The sequence below is a fragment of the Tamandua tetradactyla genome, chromosome 7 (genome assembly GCF_023851605.1).
Source record: "Tamandua tetradactyla isolate mTamTet1 chromosome 7, mTamTet1.pri, whole genome shotgun sequence".
Taxonomy (NCBI): Eukaryota; Metazoa; Chordata; class Mammalia; order Pilosa; family Myrmecophagidae; genus Tamandua; species Tamandua tetradactyla.
This window is the reverse complement of record NC_135333.1, coordinates 147232355-147252638: the sequence shown is the minus strand read 5'-3', so window position 1 is coordinate 147252638 and position 20284 is coordinate 147232355. Positions and strand designations below refer to the sequence as shown.

The 20284-nt window shown below is 35.8% G+C and overlaps 1 protein-coding gene across 5 annotated transcripts in view; it reads right to left on the bottom strand.

Moving 5' to 3' along the window:
• Positions 1–20284, bottom strand: part of NAV3 (neuron navigator 3) — a 622569-nt gene that overhangs the window by 77968 nt on the left and 524317 nt on the right. For 4 of the 5 annotated variants that reach the window (XM_077111502.1, XM_077111501.1, XM_077111503.1 and 1 more), the window contains 5 exons: positions 17466–17598; positions 16644–16914; positions 14832–15540; positions 12407–12895; positions 6203–6363 (listed from right to left, as the gene is read on the bottom strand). In XM_077111502.1, the coding sequence (XP_076967617.1) occupies positions 6203–6363; positions 12407–12895; positions 14832–15540; positions 16644–16914; positions 17466–17598 (1763 nt within the window). Of the gene's footprint in view, positions 1–6202; positions 6364–7800; positions 7843–12406; positions 12896–14831; positions 15541–16643; positions 16915–17465; positions 17599–20284 lie in introns of all 5 variants that reach the window. The other variant, XM_077111504.1, reaches the window with a different exon arrangement.

Sequence of the window (20284 nt, the reverse complement as noted above, 5' to 3'; positions counted from 1 at the left end):
GTCTTTGCCTGAAAATCTCTAAAGGCTCTTTTTAAACACTTAAATTTATTGTGTATTATGTCATTTTCAATTCTGCTTTTCCCATTAACAGAGCTGTACCCTCTGATACAGCTAGTTTTGGAATGACATAAAAAAGGAAGAAAAAGAAAGGAAAGGTGGGATTAAGAACATCATTTTTTATGTCCATGGATGTGCACAAAACCATCCTCAGGCAGGAAGGATGGGAGGGAAGGAGAGGGGGATATGAGGAGGAGGGAAGGAAGGAAAGAGAGAGGCAAAAGAGAGTGAGAAAAGGAGAGAGAGAAGAAATCTTTCAGGCACATCCCTTCAGGCAGCACCATCTACCTATTAGTCCCAGTCTGGTTTAGTTGCTGACAACAGCCAGTAAGTACACTGTAGGACATTTAAGACTTGAATGCTTGTGTTTAAGGTACCCGGATTGGGGTAAATAATCCTATCCTACAAATACAGTATGGATTGACTCTTTGCTAAACGAATGATGTATTTAACACATTTATAAAATGTTTCATTTTAATAAATATAAATCGTAGGGGGAGAAGGAGGGATATGGGAAGGACATTTCATTCACTATTTGGCTTTGCATAATTCTTATCAATATGATTCCCTAGATATCCAATATTCTTCTGTAATTTAAAAACACAACATTAGATTCATTCAAGATGAGCTATTAACGGGAACTAGGGTGGGTTATAAAGAGAATAGTTGGTATTTACAAACATTTTGTGATTGTGCCTCCACTGGAGATGCAGCCATGTTATTTAAGAACGTTCAATTAAGTTAGCATCTGTGAAGGGTCTGCTTTGCTGATGTTATAGGGAATAGAAAGGTAATAAATATGACATAATCCCGGATTTCAAGAAGTTCATAATTTAGTGGAAGTGACTGAAAGGTAAAAAAATGTAAATATGTAAAATAGATCAAGAAAATGTAGATAATAGAAGGTAAGATAAATAAAGAAGATACTAGACAGACAGATAGACAAGACAAATATTAAAAGGCAAGACAAGGAAACTTCTAGAGTAGAACAACTTCTGGAGTTGGAACCAGGCTTCTAGTGGTGGCTTTGCTTTCCATCTGACAATAGGCAAATTTTACACTTTCTACCCTACAGTTTTCTTCATGAATAAAAACATTGGAGAATAAATTAACTCTAAGATCCATTCAAAGCCAGGGGAGACACCAGATATAGTAATAGGAATTTATCTATATAATAATAGGAATAAATAGGAGATATATAAGTATATAACTCTTTACCTTTTCTTAAATAGTATCTGCACAGCACAGCTGCCGCTTCTATGAAGATTACATGTTTACTCTGGTGATTTAAGGAATGTGGCACGAGTTTTTAAATACCCTAATCACTCCCTGACTTTTGTTACTGTATCTGGACATATTAGCTAATGCTTTTCTAATATTGTTTTAGATAAGAAAAAAGGGTTGTCACATCGAATCAATTTTAAATTATTTAGTGGAAGCAGAGTGTAGAGTTAGGAAAAATAGGTGGCGATTCCAGAAAATGTTATTTGATCATTTAAAGGGAAAGCATCAAAAATGTGCTATTTCTAGATCGGATAATTTCCTCCTGTTGATGTTTAGAAGATAGAGATGTCATAAAAATCTACATAATAGATGAATGATTCAACCAGATGTGGGCTTTTCCAACTCTGAGTTTCTATGCTCCTAAGAGTAAAGGAAAAAATGGGCTAATTTTGAATAGGTGAGGGGGGTAAATGTGGAGGAGGGAAATAAAAGGGCCTTCAAGATAAAGGGGCCTTAGAAGCAAAAGCACAGAAACTGTTCTCATGCAAAGGTGTTTAAACAGCACTCTGTATGCATACATAGAATATATATATATATTTAGATATACAGAAATTGTGAATGACAGGTTGCTATTAATGCTTCTGCATGGTATCCCTTCTAGGGAGGTGAAAATTGAATCTGAGCAATTGTTCTCACTCATGAAAACACTACAATGATTTTCAACAGGTTATGATATACTTCACAAGGACTTTGTAACCAGTAGTAAATGAAGTTTCATTTAAAGATTGATTTTATTTACATAAGTTATATTCTGATATGCTTTGTTGTGTGGGAATGGTTTCTTATTATAGCTAGCCTGCTGGGAAATGCTCATTACCATAGCTTCGTTTTGCAGTATCTCCTAGTAATCTACTGAGGATGTTATAACCATAGTGATTTAAAATATCTTGTATTTATTATCCATGATTTTTTACTTTATTTTTCTGAAAGTGTTATGTATTAATATATTTGAATAAAGCAGAAAGATGAAGAAAATGTGGGTACTGTAACCAATGAACCTTCATAATAATCATGTATCTTACTGATCATTTAGAAAAGGTCCAAAATCAAATTGAAGACAACTGATGACCAACGTAAAATGTGTGGTAATGCAATCCAAACTAAGTTAAATATTTAAAATGTCATAATAAAATAAATTTCATGAATTTATGAATGCATTTTAATAATACCCACTTGCTTGCCTTATAAATATGAGCTCTGGTGATCCAGAAATAAAATGAAAACTTAAAAAAAAATAACTTGCATATTTTAAAAATTAGTCATTTTTTTTCTCTTGTAAAATAATACTACATGAATGTCTCAGAACATATCAACTGAGGCCACACTTATAACATCTGGATAGGTACATGAGAGTATGTCAACCTGTATGGGAAGGTCTTCCTGCAGATGTCACAATGGATGAACATTTTGAGAGCTATATGTAAGTAGAGGAAGTAAGATCAAGTAGCTGTCAACTGCAACTGTCTGGATGAGAGGTAAAAATGTTGGAGGAAGAACAATGTCTTTTAAAAAGAAGAGTTGGATTTGAGATATTCTGGAGATAAGAACGCCAGCTTTTGGTCTACTGAAAATGTACTATACATGAAGACGTAAGTGGTGAAGATACAAGTAAAGATTCAAGTGTTGAATATATTGAGATTTTGGGCTTGGATGGTAGAGGGAAGGGGTGATACTGTGAAATGGTAAGGGACTTCCAAAAGCGTGTGAAAGTGGTTGAACAATAAATGATAGCTATGTTAAGAGGGAAGCATCCTTGAGAGAATGAATCAGTTAGCAACGTGCTAAGAGAGTCAAGAAGTAGGGGCCAGGGACGTCCAGGCCTGAAAGCGCTTTATTAGGGAGAATTGGGAGCCGGATTTGATGTTGCTGAGAGAACATGTCTGGTAGAAAGCGCAATTGGCTAAGCCAGGAAGACCCATCTCCTAGGCAGGTAAACTTGACCTTTCAGACTCTCAATTTCTATAGAAACGAAATCAAAAGAAATATTTGATGAGTGGTTTTCAAATTTAAATCCTTAGAACATCAGAGAGACACTGTTATCAGTAAAAGTATAATTTGCATATCATCGATTAATTATGCTTCAACTCTTTTAAAACCACAGAATAAAATCCACTCTCAACTGTGCTACACATTGTGACTAACATATTGGCTTCAGTTGCCATGTTCACTTTGATTTATTCACCTTTGGAAACAACTCATCTCTGCAAATAGCTGCCAATCTTGTAATGAACTTTTCATTCAGAATATCATAATCCTCTACTAGTCCTTCAAAAACCAGGCTGTGCATGTTCCTTACATAAAATTGCTCTGTTACTCTATTGTGGATTATGATCAATTAATGCAGACAAAGTTCAGATATGTCTACTGAGTGCTGCTCTTGACAGCCTAAGCATGTTTTCCAGTAAAAATGCAGCAGAGATATACTTACCAAGTGTTAACCCTCTTCTGAGTATTCATTCAACTTATCTCATTCATTCCTCACAATATAACCTATGTCTTATATATTCATCCAACAGATGACTAATTTAAAGTCGACTGACTTCAGCAATGTCAGACATAGTAGGTGGCAAATCAATTGTTGACTCAATGAGCTCCAAACCCAGGCCTGTCTACTCTTGAGGATTTTGTTTATAACCAGCAGGCATCCCTGCTTTCTAGCAAATAAACCTTGTGTCAGTCCTATTCAGTTATAAAAGATTAAATAATGATTAAAGAGTTTCTGTAAAGTTTTGGCACCTTTCCCTGTCATATTTATATCCTAAGAAACATGAGTAGTTGTTACATATTTTTAGAAATTCATTATCAGAAGATCATTTTACTAAAATTTCTAATTTTGATATTAATTAAAGAACACCCAAGATTTCCAGCTAGGCAGTTTTTTTTTTAAGTTACCATTTACATTAACTTATCTGTATGAATCTATATTTTCTCTTATATAATCAGTTTGAGCTAATAAACCTTTGATTCATATGTCTGTAGGATTGCGCATTTATGTAAGACTTCATGAAAAACATTAACTTGTAACAGCAGGACATGGAAAGATCAAATATAGACTACTCAATTTTAAACTCTGGCAGGAAAGACAGTACTTTGAATTCTTCCTCGAGAGTAAGTTAAGTTCAAGGGAGGAAACTATTTAGGAGGGGTGAGGTTTGAACATGATAATGGTTTAAAGAGGAAGAAATATCAGTACCTGGAATATAGAAGGTGCTTACAATTATTAATTGAATGAAGGCATTAATGAGTGACTAGGAATGCATATGAAGAATTAGGAGGTAGAGGACACTTCGTGATGAAAATTAGTACGGATGGATTATAACCACATGTAAAGGGTTTCGCTTTGGAATTTTCAGAGCTATTCCTTTATGGATGAAAAGGATTCATGATGCAGAGGCAATTGTGTAAGAATGGGTGAGTGTTAAGAAAGTTCATGCTGGAAGATTCCAATCTTATCAGATAAGTAATGAGAATTTTTTCGTAAAGAATGTAGTATGCGGATTTAATCAGAGTAATGAAAATGAGAAAGTAGTAAAGAATCAATTAATCAAATTAATGTCTAGTAGGTTAATAAATGAAAAGAATGACAAGAGATATGGGCAAACTAGCAAACCCATAGTATTTTTGGTGGATTTGGGTTTAAGATGTTGCATAAAATTAGATTTAACTTATTACCACTATGTCTCTCTAAAAGCATTTTTGACAAATATTTTGAGCATAAAGTATTATGACTTTTGCTGCATTTTCTAGACACAAATCAAAGTAGAAGCTACACACCATTTGGCATTATGGGACAAATAAATCTCATCAGTACATTGGTTTAGCAAAAACGAAAAATTGTGTTTGACATGAATTTATAAGCTCATATGAAACCATGACCATAACAATTGCTTTTTATAAAGCCCTACTCAGTATATCTGGAAGTGTTACAATCATAAAAGCATCACCTTGAATATCCCAGCAGGGCTAAGCATGTTAAGTTTAAATCATTAAAGTGGTGGGACATTTTGTGACCCATTACCAAGGAGAAAATTTTTTTAAGTGAAAAGAGAAAAAAACGATACTACATTACATGTTACATTATCGAAGAAAAATCTATCTTTAGAAGCATTGGCTCCATTAAACAAGAACTGGCCTACTTAGCTTTCTTTCATTATTTTGTCCTTTCCCTCTGTGTTTTCTGTGACATTTGTGCAAACGATTTTGTATTTCATCCAAATGATGTTATCACAGAAGTAATTCAGTGGCTAAAGTACTTAGTCATGTATTTTTCTTTGCATTTATCTAATAAAGAAAATCACTATGGGATATTTTCTTAGAAATTCTTATATGCATTTCAGGGAGAGTTTTCATTTAAAATGTTAAAAAGAAGTGATCTTGGAGTCATGGAAACATATTTTTTCTTCTTCCTAATCATTCTATTTTCTAGAAAAGGATTATTAGTTTAATTGTACAATATTTTAACATAAAATAATAAGATACATTATCCTAGGTTTTAAGAGGAATTTATGATATAATGGAAAGACTTTAGACTTGAAGGCAGGTGTTCTGGAATCAAAATTTCTGTCTCTGTCTCTTACTAGTGGTGAGACTTTGTCAGTTCTGACAACCTCCCCAAGCTCCGGGAGTCTCATCTGTAAAATAATGGATGTATTACTTAAGTCAAGCAGTTGACAATGAGCAAGAAATGGCACAACATTTGGAAATTTTTCTGTAAACAGTAAATAGCCATGCAAATAAAAAGTAAACATTAAGGGGCCTTTATCACCTTTTGATGAACAATTTTTATGAAGAGCTATCAGGGCTCAAGTGAGGGTGGATAATGAAAGGAGGAATATGGAACAGATGGTTTAGAATATTTTACCCAAGTTGGAAAAGTGGTATTTTCCTGTTGCAGAAGATGACATGGCAGAAGGTGAGACCAGAGGCGACTGGCTCCCCGTGTCCTGCAGCCCTCCAGTAGAATGAGAACGCAGCCATTCTTTGCCCTCTTCTTGACTGGCCTGCCGAGATGATGGGGTATATCTGCAAAACAGCACAGCTAAGACACGTAAGCACGTCCACAGAGGCAGAGCAATACAAGGACAGTAAAACAATCGAGAGAAGCTTACTATTCAGACTGAACAACACTTTCAAACAGATTGAATCTAATTATAATTGCTCAGTTCTTCCAGATGATTTGACACCATCTGTTTGAAGCTCACAGGAAAAAGAAAGCATTCTTGAGAAGGAAATTATGCTTCTGCGAGATACGAAGTTGAAAAATCACAAACAATGAGCAGACAGGTTAACTGAGAAGGACTCAAAAAGCACAGTGGTTGGGAAGATGTGAAGAAGGTGAGTGGAGATTAAACACGGTGGAAAGGGTAGGAAAGACTCAAGGAAAGTGTAGTGATGGTCACAGAAAGGCACTGGAAATGGAATACAAATTGAAAGCTGATTTTTTTAAAAAAAAAGGAAAAACACTTATTTTGTTAAAAAGCCACTTGTCACCATGCCTGTTTTATTTATTTATTTATTTATTTAAAAAAGAAGGGGGATTTGTGCTCACTTTATTGGAAAATAAATTCTGGAACAAAATATTTGGAAATGGAATGATTTCCAGAAGTTTGCTATTAATAACCAATTGGAGAGGAGGAGGATAATAGGAAAAGATCTATATTAGCCAATATTCACTATTACACCAGAGTAAGGAAATGTTTAGCACCAAGAAGCAGTCAACCTACGTTCACCTCTATTAGTAGTTTACTTTCTATCTCTTCCTCAGATAAAAGTGTGCAGCAAAGAAAGGCGATAATTAAATTTTCATTTTCTTTTTTATTATGTACTAATTATTTTGAGGTTATACGGTACTAGACTAATTCAGATTCAAATTGATCTGATAGAGCACCCCTGATAAACACATTGCTCTAAAACTACTTTGAGATTTTACCAAAACGATTATTTAAAAATCATAACTTAATTACATTATCTGTGTTCTGATGATGAAAATACCTATTCTTTGATTCAGATTAGAGCCTTCATTTAACCTTTCAACATTGACTGGACTTATCTGACCCTATGCGGGTTTTGAAGTTTTGCAAACATATGCCTCCAAGAGGCAAAACTTAGGGAAGTTAATTTCATTTAACATCCAGAAATGACTTCTGCGTTCTACCAAAAGTTGCTACCCCCAAACATGCAATGACTGGGACAAGACCTTTGAAGTATTATTGCTTCAAAATAATGGTATTTACAATGGACTTTATTTGCCTTGAATCTCTGCCTCTGCTTATATCTCTACCTCAGCACTCTCTCACCAGACTCCTCAGGACAAAGCAAGCATCAAGATTTAAAATGATTTCACCCTCAATGCCAGGTGCCACATTTCAAACAAAAAAAGAAAGAGGAAGAGAGACAGCACACGAAGTTTTATGTAACAACAGATAAAAAAGCAGCAATTGTGCTGAGAGAAATATATACCTTAGTCCCTTTTTGGGTAGTGTATTTCTGTCAAGCTGCATGCTGTTAAAACAAAGAAAACCCCTAAGGACATAATGTAAACAAAACTTCCAAATTACACATCTAACAAAAATGGTTCTCTGAATTACACAAAACAAGTTTTGTAACACATATTGCATGTCTATCTCATTGGAAAAGTCTAAGCCAAGGGTAACCGGATATCCATTTCTGTAATATATTTCAGTTCCTTTCTGAGTATCATCTAGTGATAGGATTATTTGAAGGTAGATTGAGTCATATGCTAGCACAGTTCCACACGGGGTTCTATTTACCTAATGCTATAGTAGTTTCCACTCTTCATGCACCTAGACTTCTGGTATAATTTCACATGCCAGAGAATCACAGTGTAGACATGAGATATATCTGCTCTGCCTAAGCTAGAGTGACAAGTCCAATGGGCAAAGAATATATAAAACACTGTTCAGCACTTATATTTTGCCTTTTCAAATATCTATTTTTTTAAATAAAGGCAGATTTTTCCCATTTATATGCAAGAGAAGAAAAATAATATGTGATTGGTATTTGTTTGAAACTCAGTGTTTCTGTGTCATTGAAGGAAAAATTAAATGAAAAGGAAGTATAGAATCTTTTGGAAACTATAAATCAGATATTCAAAAGGCTAAATTTCATCAATCTCTATTTTAAGGAATTCTCAATCCATCATAGAAAACAATAGAAAGATGTGTCCAGAAAAAATGAGAAATACCCTCTCTAAAGGAAAGAAATAGCTACTTCAAATAAGTGGAAGAAGCCTAGGAATTACTGTTATAATTTCTGGGGTATGGATAATAAGATATAAAATTAATTTAAATTTTCAGAATTATATTTCTCTTCCATTAGAATCTCAAATGATCAAAATAAAAATCAAAGGATACGTGTAATGAGATGATGTAACATGAATGCAGACACATTGAGTTGAAATTTAAACACTCAAATCAAAGCTAAAATGTTTTCTTCAATGTATACTCCATTATAGCACTATAATAGAAGGCATCCAAAATCATTTTACAATTTCAATATTATTTATTGAAAATATCCAAAGAATGTAATTACCATATAATGGAGAGGCAAGTTTCAGTATTATTCCTTGACTATAGAAGATTTCAAGCAGTGTGGAAAAAAACAGTCCATGTGGGGGTATCACAGTGAACAAATAGTAGAAATTTCCAAATATGAATTACATCATGCTCAAATATTAATGTGTTCATAAGCATTTCCTGCATGTAAATTTAATATTGCTGCAAAGGAAATTGCAAAGAGGTGTTTTCTCTGATATGATCCAATTGTTTAAAAAATAATGTTTATGTGGTCCTGAGCAATTTAATATACGAAAAATCAGAAAGTAAATTTAATTTAACCAATTAAAGTAAAAGCCTTAAATAGAAATATCCGTTGAAGCTGGATACTAATAATTATACAGTGCAGGTGTTTTCAATAAACCCTCAAAGGTCAAAAACTCGTTGTGGCTGCATAGGCCAGCCAGGTGAAAATAATAGTGAAGGAGCGATTTTATACAATCTGAAGGGGCCAGACATTGTTTGACTAAAGCCAATAGTTTCTGCATAGGAATGTGAAAACAAGGTTGCCAGGTCAGATTTTTAAAGACAAGCCAGAAAATTGGGTTCTTAATAAAAAATATCTAAAGTGTAACACAGGTTATTACTTTAAAAACTTTTAACTTCGGTTAGTTGCAAACACACAAAAAGTTAAATGTGGATTAGTTATAGCCCAAGGACCAGCAATGATCTAGAGCACCTATAGGGTAAATTGTTGCTATTTATTTATTATTATATTAATTTTTAAGGAAGAAAAGCTGAACAAACATTAAAATATTTATGAAAAACTATTGACTTAATGGCATTAGGGTATAAAATCAACCAACTATCCTAAAATTATAGATTAACAGGTAAGTCATGAACCAATGTACATTATCTATTTTGCATCTCTAATTCATTTGCATTAGGTATCTCTCAGGTATTACTTTTAGTTTTCTTAGCATTCTCAACATTCTGCTGTCCACTTAATTAAAATTAAGCCAGGGTCACCTATCGTAACTAATTTCTCTTCAATGGCTGATAAACATTCTTAAGGATCATATTAAACTGCTATTGTTTGGAATTTTTGTGCCAAGAAAAGAACAATCACAATTTCTAACATCAAAAATTATTTCAATCCATCTTGAGAAAAATTACTTCAATCCAATAATTTACTAAAGGGAACAGATTAATATTTAAATTACATACTATAGTTATGAAGACATTAAAATTTACTCTTTACAATATTTATCAGTGCATATTATTAAGAATCAAGGGAAAAAGTTTTAATTTGATAAAATTATCTTACTTAAGGTTTAATTTTGAAAAATCATTTATTTGTCTATTTTAAATGCCCATTTAGGACATGGGCATCTGGAAAATTGGTCTATTTCAAAGAATAAACAGCAAAAATCATCTGCATAGCAGCTAGCATATTTCTATAGTGAAACTCTATATTGACTTCTGCCAAAATATAGGTCAGTTATCAAAATTACATGCTTATATACATATATATATATATGTATATATAAGACCTAACTGTCTGACCAACTGATTTTGATTTGAGGGATACTTGGTTATAAATTGTTACTTGGCTATTTTTCTGAGTCTTTAATGTCTGAAAGCCAAAGGAATAGGTTGATGGCCAAATGGCCAAGCTGTTGTCTTTGCAATTAAAATAACAAAATTCGGTATTTGGGAGGATGATTCTGTTTAATAAATGATTATCTATTTGCAGTCTGATTGAGAATTTGGTTATCAAATTGTTATTTTGCATTTCTCATACCCCACTAGACAATTTAAGATGCATTCATTGAAACTGTAGGTTGCTCATAACATATTCTCAAGATAATTTTATTTACATGTCAGATGTTTTAAAAATGACATATCAGGATGCCCATTTACCTTAATGCACAGAAACTAGAATCCAAGGGACTGTAGGAAGCCTGTCTTCTTAGGAACAAAATCAAATGAAACAAGACCTTGGTTTTCACACGTGTTGTTTATGGTGAAGAACCAGAGGGGAAAAAGGATACAAGTGCCTACATTTTAGTTTCTATCACCCAGCTGCTTGTCATGTGTTTTTTGGCCCAGGTTTTTTGTTTAAGAGGAGAATGAATTTTAAATGTAGTAGCTCACCATGGCAAGTATCAAGGAAGGATCAATGCTTCATTTCTAAAATTCTTTTCCCAAGGGAAAGTTCCAGTTGTACAGCTGTCCCTGTACCCTTGTCAAGGACAGTGGAAATAAAGTGGATGGAACCAGTAGGAAGAAAGAACATTTATTCTGGGTCTTTATTCCACAAAGGCAAGAGATTGAGTAGAATGGGAAAGACTAAAGCCCGGCTGCTGGCACACTGCATAGAGTCAGGGTAAAGGCTATAGTTGTTTTCAAAAATGATTTCAGGGGCGGGCCATGGTGGCTCAGCGAGTTGCTGCCTGCCATACTGGAGACACGGGTTCGATTCCCGATGCCTGCTTATGCAAAAAAAAAAAAAAAAGATTCTGGGAGTAAGGCTGGAAGTCTGGGAAAGAGGATGTATGTCAGCATCAGTATCGGTGTAAAAAAGAGTTTAGAGGAAGGTATTAAGCATTTTCAGTGATCGACATTGCCTCAACAAAATAACACAATTAAGATAAGTGACCAAGGCAGTGCTTGAAAGCCTTAGCTGTGCCAAGAAACAAATAACATAAAGTTCATCTAGGGAGAAAGTGGCAGTTTTAAGACATTTTCCTGGGGGTAAGAGACAAAAAATTAGAGAAAGAACTTTTTGGGAGGAGAATGTACAGCCATTTGGGTCAACAGTGATGCTTTCTAGCGAGCATATCAGGTAAAGAATACTTAAAGTTAAAAAGAAAAACAAAAACAACTCATAAAACAGATCAGTAACACCTTGTCATATGATTTATTTTTAAAGGTCCTATTAAAAGTGTCACTAGGATTATACTTTTCTCTTAAGAATTCATGGCTGACAATTGATTTTTTTTCCCAGTTCTACTTAGCATTTCCCCAGTGATCCATTTGCTGTTTTTCCAGAGAAGTGCTAAAAAAGGTAAAATTTAATATATTGCTCAGAGGATAACTGTAGAATCCATTTAAATGTGGTCTTTCAAAATGTTTAAAATATGAGAGGGAGCTTGTGTGGACCTGGAGCGTAAGCCAGATCATTCAAATGTCTCGAGAAGGCATCATTCAATACATAAATACATGCTTTGAATTTTATTCCAATTTCCTCCTGAGTACATATGTATGCATTCCTAGAAAGAAACATCAGTATCCAATCATCTCACACTTAATGGTTTTACTCTCCTGCAAATTTGGTAATGAGGGTTCTAATCATCTTACACTTAATGGTTTCACTCTCCTGCAAATTTGGCAGTGAGGGTAAGTGAAAGGCCACTCTTACCAATCCTATACCCCTCTGTACTAAGCAATGGCACCCCCACGGAAATCAAGGGGAGTAAACGTGGGGGTAGGGGAGGGGTGGGCGAGGGGCGCGGCGAGACTTGATCAATGCCTCCAGGAAAGCTCACCTTTCTGAGAGAGTAGATCTCACACTACCCGTTCTCATGAGCAGGCTCTGAACCTCGTGAGGGCCTGTGGTCAGTCCAGACAAGGAGCCATGGTGGCTGAGGGGGAGGTCAATGGACTCAGAGCTCGTATGGAGGCTAGTCATGGACTGGTAGCTCGGAGTGTCCTTGCTGCCGGCAGAGGAACTGCTCATATTGGCAGCCCACACGAGACCACCTGATGTGAAAGAGTGAACCGATGCCGGGCTGGAAGCCAACGAGTGGCTTAAGCTTATAACATCTGTAGTTAAGTCTGAGGGTTTATTGAAGAGAGGGCTGCTGCTGCCACTTAGCCCACCAGCACTGCCCATGCTGCCCGTACCAGACGATGGTGACTCCAGACTGCCTTGCCGCGCTAATGTGGTGCTAGGACTGGGCATTACTGAGGAGGATTTCACACCCTCAGTATTAGGTGCAGAGGCAGATTTGCCACCTGCCTTGGCACCAAACAACCTAAAAGAAAAACAAATAACAACTTCAGTTGTTCCGAGACACTAATATCCACATTTAATAGTTAGGATTACAGTACACAGAGCCAAGTGTGCTTGGGTGTACTGAGCTACCAAGCACTTCCCGTCTCCATGTCAGTGAACTTTATAAGCTTAGACTTGTTCATTGAGGGCTGAAAAATATCACATCACCAGAAGGGTAAGTCAGTAGCAGGCTGCTACTCAGGGGTAGGGGGAGAGGGGCAAAACAGAAGTCAGTCAAACATGATCATGAGAATCATTCACACAGATGTCATATTTGACCATACTTGCTGTTAGCTGTTTACAGGACCTATAATGAAACAACTTCTGCGCATTCGGTACATGGCACTTGCAAATGTTTTGTTGTGTTTTTCACTCTTTTTTTTCTTTTTCATAGTTTATCAAAATATAAAAGGAATGCTTAAGGCAAGTTTAGAGGTTATGTTACGTGTGTGCTGATCTGAGGGACTGTCAGGGAGTAATTGGTTAGAGACGATATTGGACACGGTCGGCAACATGTCATTTATCTGCATATCCCCCAGGAAATGCCAAAGGGTTTTATGTTGGTTGCCAGTGGTATTCAAATATATATTTATAATAGCGATGTGAAGCATAGTTGGTGCTGTTAGATTATTGGAGTTCTCTTCAGAAAACATTTTAGTTTTAAATAAATGAAGCAAATGACAATTGAATTTATGTAAATATGGAAATAAAGTGATATGAAGTAATGGCATAATGGTTACTACTAAGTTGTAATGAAATCCATATTTCTAGAGTGAAATATTTTATGACGAATATGAGAAATTGTTTCATAGGTAAGGGGCCACTGGAGGGCACTATTAGCTTTCACTTCAGAAACAGAAATATTTACTCTTACTACAAGTCATTATTTTTTCCAATGAAAATCAACATTTCAAAAGGCCAGTTCTTTTGGATTAATATTTCGATGGAGGAATAGAACCTCTAGGCTTTTCAGGCAAACATTTATTTGAGATTGCTTGAAATATAAAGTAAATGTTTTAAGGCACTTTTCTTCTAAGGTTCTTGGTTTGGCCAGTAGAATAAACACAAACACTAAAAAGGTTTTTAACATGTAATGGACTATGTATCATCTCTAACATTTTGCATATGAGAAAACACCCAGCGAGGTTTAGCCAGCTGCCCCAAATCTCTAACTGGATCTATTTTCCTGCCATTTAAAAGACATTGGTACTTACGAACCATGATCTTCAAGAGTGGACCTTCACATATGCAATACCCAACATAGTGCTGGTACAGAAATCAAGTCATACTGCTTACCAGAGTCACGTCAAAGAAAACTGGTGAAAGGCTGGAAAACTTAGTCCAGTCTTAATTTTATTTTTATCCTGAACCAAATCTCTGAAAGTTTTTAAATTCTCTCAATCCTACCTTTGATTTTCTTTAATAGTCAAGATATGGTATTAACAAATATGTCCAATGTAATCTGTTAAAAAACACAGAATTTCACCTATGTTCGTGATCATCAACTCATTAATAGCTACTAAAGTTATGAATGCTGGAAAGGACTATCAATAGTCATAAAGACCTATTTTATTTTGTTTTAATTGTGGAAAGGTGGAATGGAAATCTATGACAATTTTCAAGCTATTACATTATGCTTTATCGCTATCCCTGGTAGCTGCCATCTGCTTTTACATCTCGTACAAACATTGTTTGTCTTGCTAAAATCAAAACAACAGTGAAGCCAGAAAATTTAACCATTTTTGAAAGGAGTGCCTTCTTTTGCTAGCTATTTATATGATCAGCTTCTTAGAACTCACAGTACCTCAGAAACTGAATAAAAGTTTCTAAGATATGTGTATCTTTAAACACACACACACACACACACACACACACACCCTTTTGTATTTTCCCAACACAGTTTTTCTCATCCTTACCTTCGAAATGTAGGTGAGGCAATATCAGGATACTTGGATCCTGGCTGCCTAAGGCCTTGTGTCCCACAGGCATTTGCAGAGGTAGGGCTGGATTTGGGGGAACCTGACAAAGAAACACTCTCTGAATCTGAGACGGCTACTTTTTCCTTTTCCTTGTCTGTCTGGTTGGCGGGGATGGGACTGGAGCGCCCTGACCCAATCTTCGTCGGCTCCCTCAGTTTTGAGGTGGTGGCACCAGCTGACTTGCTGCTGACATTGGAGTCGATACTGCTGGTGCTGGATCTGTGGCCTCCCCGGCCAGGAATGCCGCTGGCACTGGATTTCGAAGGGCGGGGCAGACTGCGGTACTGCAGCGTGCTCTTGGAGCTGCCATGCAGCACTACGTCGTCCTGGTTCTGTGAACCATCCAAGCTGGTTTTTCTGCCGGCATTTGACTTCCCACCGATGGCGGCAGATTTGGGAATTTTCCCCAGGGTTGCTGAGCCACTAGTTATGGTCGCTCCACTGGAAGTGACCATGGTAGATGATCCCACGGCACCCGGCTTCTTAAATCCAAAAGAGCTGGTGGCAGTGGATCTTCCAATGCCTGAGGGGGGCTTTTTCCCCTCATCGCCACTACTTTTTCCTGCATCTGAAGGAGATCTTTGAAGAGATGACCCTTTCAGGGGAGTTTTGCCTTTCTCCGAAGCTTTGGCATCATCAGTTTTTCCTGATGGAGAAATACATCAATATTTATATCTGTACATTTTAATATCATAGTAATATTTCTTTTAACATTGTGTAAAATGTGAATGCTTCTTTACATTACCTCACTTCCAAAAAAGTTATCAATAGGCTAATTTTGAGTGCATGGTTACAAAATATGTGGCTGTCCGAGAAAATATGCTAAGAAATCAAGGAGATAATATGAAAACGTACATTTTTGCCATTTATTAACATTATACCTTCAACTTTCTTTCTTCCTAAGAATAGCACCTAATCTTATCAAACTGTGCGCTAAAAAAATTCATTTGACTATCTGTGAGATTATTATATTTGGAATATCACATTATATCTGTACTTCAGGTGGCACTATTTAAAATTCGGCACTATTTAAAAAGTAGTAACACAGTTCTCAAAAAGAAAAACAAAAACAGGATGGTGCCATTTAGTAGATCTCTCACTCTCTTCTTTTATAAAGTCTATTTTTATAAACTTGCTTTCAAATCTCCAGCATTCCAATCCATTAGATTAGGATGATTGCTTTGGCCTATAAGATTTTGCAGTGTAAGGTATACGGTATGTATGAGGCTTTTTTTTTTCTTTTTATTTCTTTTTCTGGAGTGACGTAAACGTTCTAAAAATGATCATAGTGATGACTACACAATAATGTAATGATATTGTGAGCCACCGATTGTGCACCACGTATAAGAAAGTATGTGTGTGAAGATTTTTCTCAATAAAAAATTTTAAAAAAAGATTGTGTAGTAAGCTCACTGGCATACTTAACATGAATACCCCGAATTTTCAACAAACAACTTATAATTCATTAAGCAGCCTTATTTTATGTCCACACGACCCCAAATGACTATGACAAAATAAGAAGACACTCAAGGATCACAAACCATGGGGGCATGCTTCAGAGAATACCAAGAGCGCTACAACTATGTGGGCTTTCATGACAAGTACGTAAAATTTAAAGAGGAAAATCTTTTATCTAGAGGGAGAAGAATCTGATTTTAAAAAGAAGGTTGTCATTAAAAAGAACAAAGACTGAATGGAAAGAGTATATTAAAACACTTTTACCTAACAGCTGCAAAACGATCAACCTACCAGGCGTCTTCAAAGTACTTGTTCCAGTTTTCTGCCTACATGGGGATCCTCCTTGGGCAGACATGCCTCTTCTCCAAGAACCTGTCTGTGAAACCGACAAGGAGGCTTTGGGTCCTGCCTTCTCAGGGTCTTCTGGAAGCCCTGAGGAAACACCCTTCCACTTGCCTCCACCATCCCCATGGCAGTCAAAGGTCTCTTCCGCTTTCTTCAGCTCCTCAGTACTATCCCATGTCTCATCTGTGGTGGAACGTTTTTCTGAATCTGTCTTCAGCTATAAAGAAGATATTACAGGGAAGCTTTATGCTGAAATTCTGTTAATTAAGACAGCAAATGTACATCCAGATAACTGTGAAAAAATAAGCATTGATTTATATGCCAAAAGAACTCCAGCGATTCCTCTATTTATATCTATGTCGTCACTCAAGTTTCATTAATTGTAGATACATAATTCTCACTTGCACATAGTAGAGAATATCAGACTAAATCTGTGCAGAAAACCTCCAATTGAAACTCCCGAGAGGAAGGAGTTTCCTATGTCAAATGCAACAAGGAAACATAAGACGAGATGAAACCTTAACTTAATATTCATTATTGATTTAACACTTGCAAGGGATCCAGTCATATTTTTTTCAGCGATCAATGCAAAATTAATTAAGAACCTATCCAAAATTACACTATTAAAATACTGATTAGATTTTAAGCAAGCCTATCAATCTCCGCCTTATTTAGGGTATGCAATTATGTCAGATTCTAATTATTATTAAGTAATTTGGAGAAAAAAATTGGCAGGAGCCCACAGAATCCAAAGAAGGACATTCTCACCTGAGTATTCTTCCTGGAAGGGACGGTGATGTTGGAGTAAGAGCTGACGGAGGACGTGGTGTTCAGGTCATCTGTGCTGATGTTATCGAGGGTGTCACTGAGGCCACTGCTCACGGAACTGCTGTCATCCCAGCTAAAGGCAAGACATGCAGCAGCAATGAACCAAGCACAGGAGGCATGGTGCAAGTCATCTGTGTTTCCATACCACATTCATTTATCATGCAGCAGAAAGATAATCTTTTTTTCTATCTTATGATGAAAAATTATTCATTTTCCATTTTGGGAAAATCACATTTATAAGAACTGAGTGCATATCTCTGAATAATCTTTATCAGGTATTTCAAAAGATTAGCATCTAGAACAGATCTGTGTTCTAGGAAAATGTCTGTGGAATGAATGAAAACCCTGCTACAGATATTGCACGGTATCAAGAATGAATAATGTTATGGCTGACATTTATTTTCCCTAAGTAACCAGGAGTCACAAAGCATGCAAAAATTCATCCTTTGCTCTAAGAGTCAAAAAAAACTTTGCTGTAATAAAGAACCAGAAGGTAACTCTTCATTTTTCCTCCTACCTTAGCAACTGCTTCCAATCATTCTTGAATATTGAGATTTATTCAATTATATCATCTCCCCAGCCATCCCTTGTAATTCAGTCTCTGACAATATGTAATATCCTCTGCCTTCCTCACTTTATCTTACCCAATACAATTTCATCTGCTAAACCCAGTCAATGACCAAACATTCATATCTGGCTGTCACTCCTCCGCTTAACGTCTTTCTTTGCCAAAGGCTTACCTTTGCCAAAGCAATAGATTCCAGAATGGAATGTGCTTGCCTAATAGGGCGCGCAAGACAGTCCACTGGGGCATGAGACAATAATCTGGAACTCTGCATATATTTGTTTTGATATAAGAGACAATAAATAAATTAGGCTTCATTAATATTCACAGGTAGACTAATATAGGCACCCTGAGTCAATGTGTCAGATACTGCAGTAAAAAGGTAAAGTAAACAAGTGGAAGTACCCCAGTGAGAAGGGGTGGATCTCAGGTCTCCCATTTGCTGGCAGCCTCTCAGTCTACTGTGAGGCTTTGCAGGTTATCTGTGCTCTGCTAACTGAATTTATACACACCGAATGCAGGCATTAGAAATAGATATAAGCTAAGTCTCACTGATGGACTGGAAGCTTAATAAACTTCCTGAGTGCAGAGCTATATGTTATTTTTCTTTGATTATCTACTATTTAGGCAGTATCTACATATTAATGTTGAATAAAATTCTCATGTTTATTGAGATGAAGAGAAAGACAATTACTGAGGTAATCTCTCATACATGCATTTTAAGGAATATGCTGCACAATATATTCTGTCTTCAAAGTGCAAAATTAAACAAAAAGGTAATTTTTCTAATTATTCTGTTTAAAGGGACCATCCCTCTGGCAAGGAGGAAAGAAAGCACAATTTAAACACCACTTTCTACCTGTGAAAATCCTAGAGTCATTGAATATGAAGTTAAATGCAGCAACGAATATTGGAACCACAGCAATCACTTAAGTACAGTTGGAAATCATCAAAAGTCTCAAACGAACAAAATTACTTTTTTGGTTAAAATATCACAAAGGAGAGGGCAGCCATGGTGACTCAGCAGGCAGAGCTCTTGCCTGTCATGCCAGAGACCTGGTTCGATTCCCAGTGCTTGCTCATGCAAAAACAAAATCAAAACAAAACAAAAAATAAACTACCACCACCAACAAAAAAACAAAGAAATGAAAAATATCACAAAGGAGAGATCTTAAAATTTTATAAAGTTTATATCAGTAGAAAATAAGAATATAAATTCTTCAACTAACAAACATACTACTTTAGGTATGAAGAAGAAATTTCCAAATTTAGATTAGTGTAATGGAAAGAACAAGGATCCAAAGGATTAATTGATATTTCTTTAGAGGTGCATAAGTAGTATGTTAACTTAAACTTGCCATTTTGACTTTGCTATCTCACAAGGTTGTTTGGGGAAACAAATTAATCACTTCAGTGAATCACTTCTTATATATTACATTTTGCCGTCTCCTCAAATCATTTTAAATCTAAATTCCCAAATAAGGAACTGTAACTTCCTGACTACAATCTCTCATACTTTCAGCACATTTAAATCTACCAATTCCTAATTTTTGTGTCCAGTTTTTTGAGCACTCCCTAGCCTATCTTTTTAACAACTCTCTGGTATTTTTATTCCACTGATCTCTTTACCAAATAGTGCAGGATGCAAAGAAACTGAAGCACAAGGACCACTATAGTGGAGGTATACCAGCACTCTAGTCTGCTTCTCCTTGACCCCTAGACAGTCTTCCATATCTGCCCTGACCCTCTATATAATTATATAATAATAATATCTTATATGGTATGCAATTATATATAAATAAAACATACATTTTCTCCATTGCCATTTTTGAAAAATGACAAGAAAGTCAACTAATACTGATGATTAAATCTCTACAACTTAAAAATTTCGTAACCTCATGTGATTTCTTAGTGCTACTCAGAAATCCCATGTTTTGCCCCAAAATAATTTTCTTCAAATTCCAAATACATAGCTTTCCTGGTCTTATTATTTTTTTCTTTCTCTAGATTCTAAGGTCTTCTTCCTGACACTATAGTGAAATTGTTTTCACAAAGGTCAATACACCCATGGAATGAGTGCTTATTATGTACTCTACTCTTCTAAGTATTCAGTATGTATTATCTTACCCCAGAACAACTCCATGAGGCAGGAATTATTATTATACCCACTTTACAACTGAGGATAAAGAGGTTC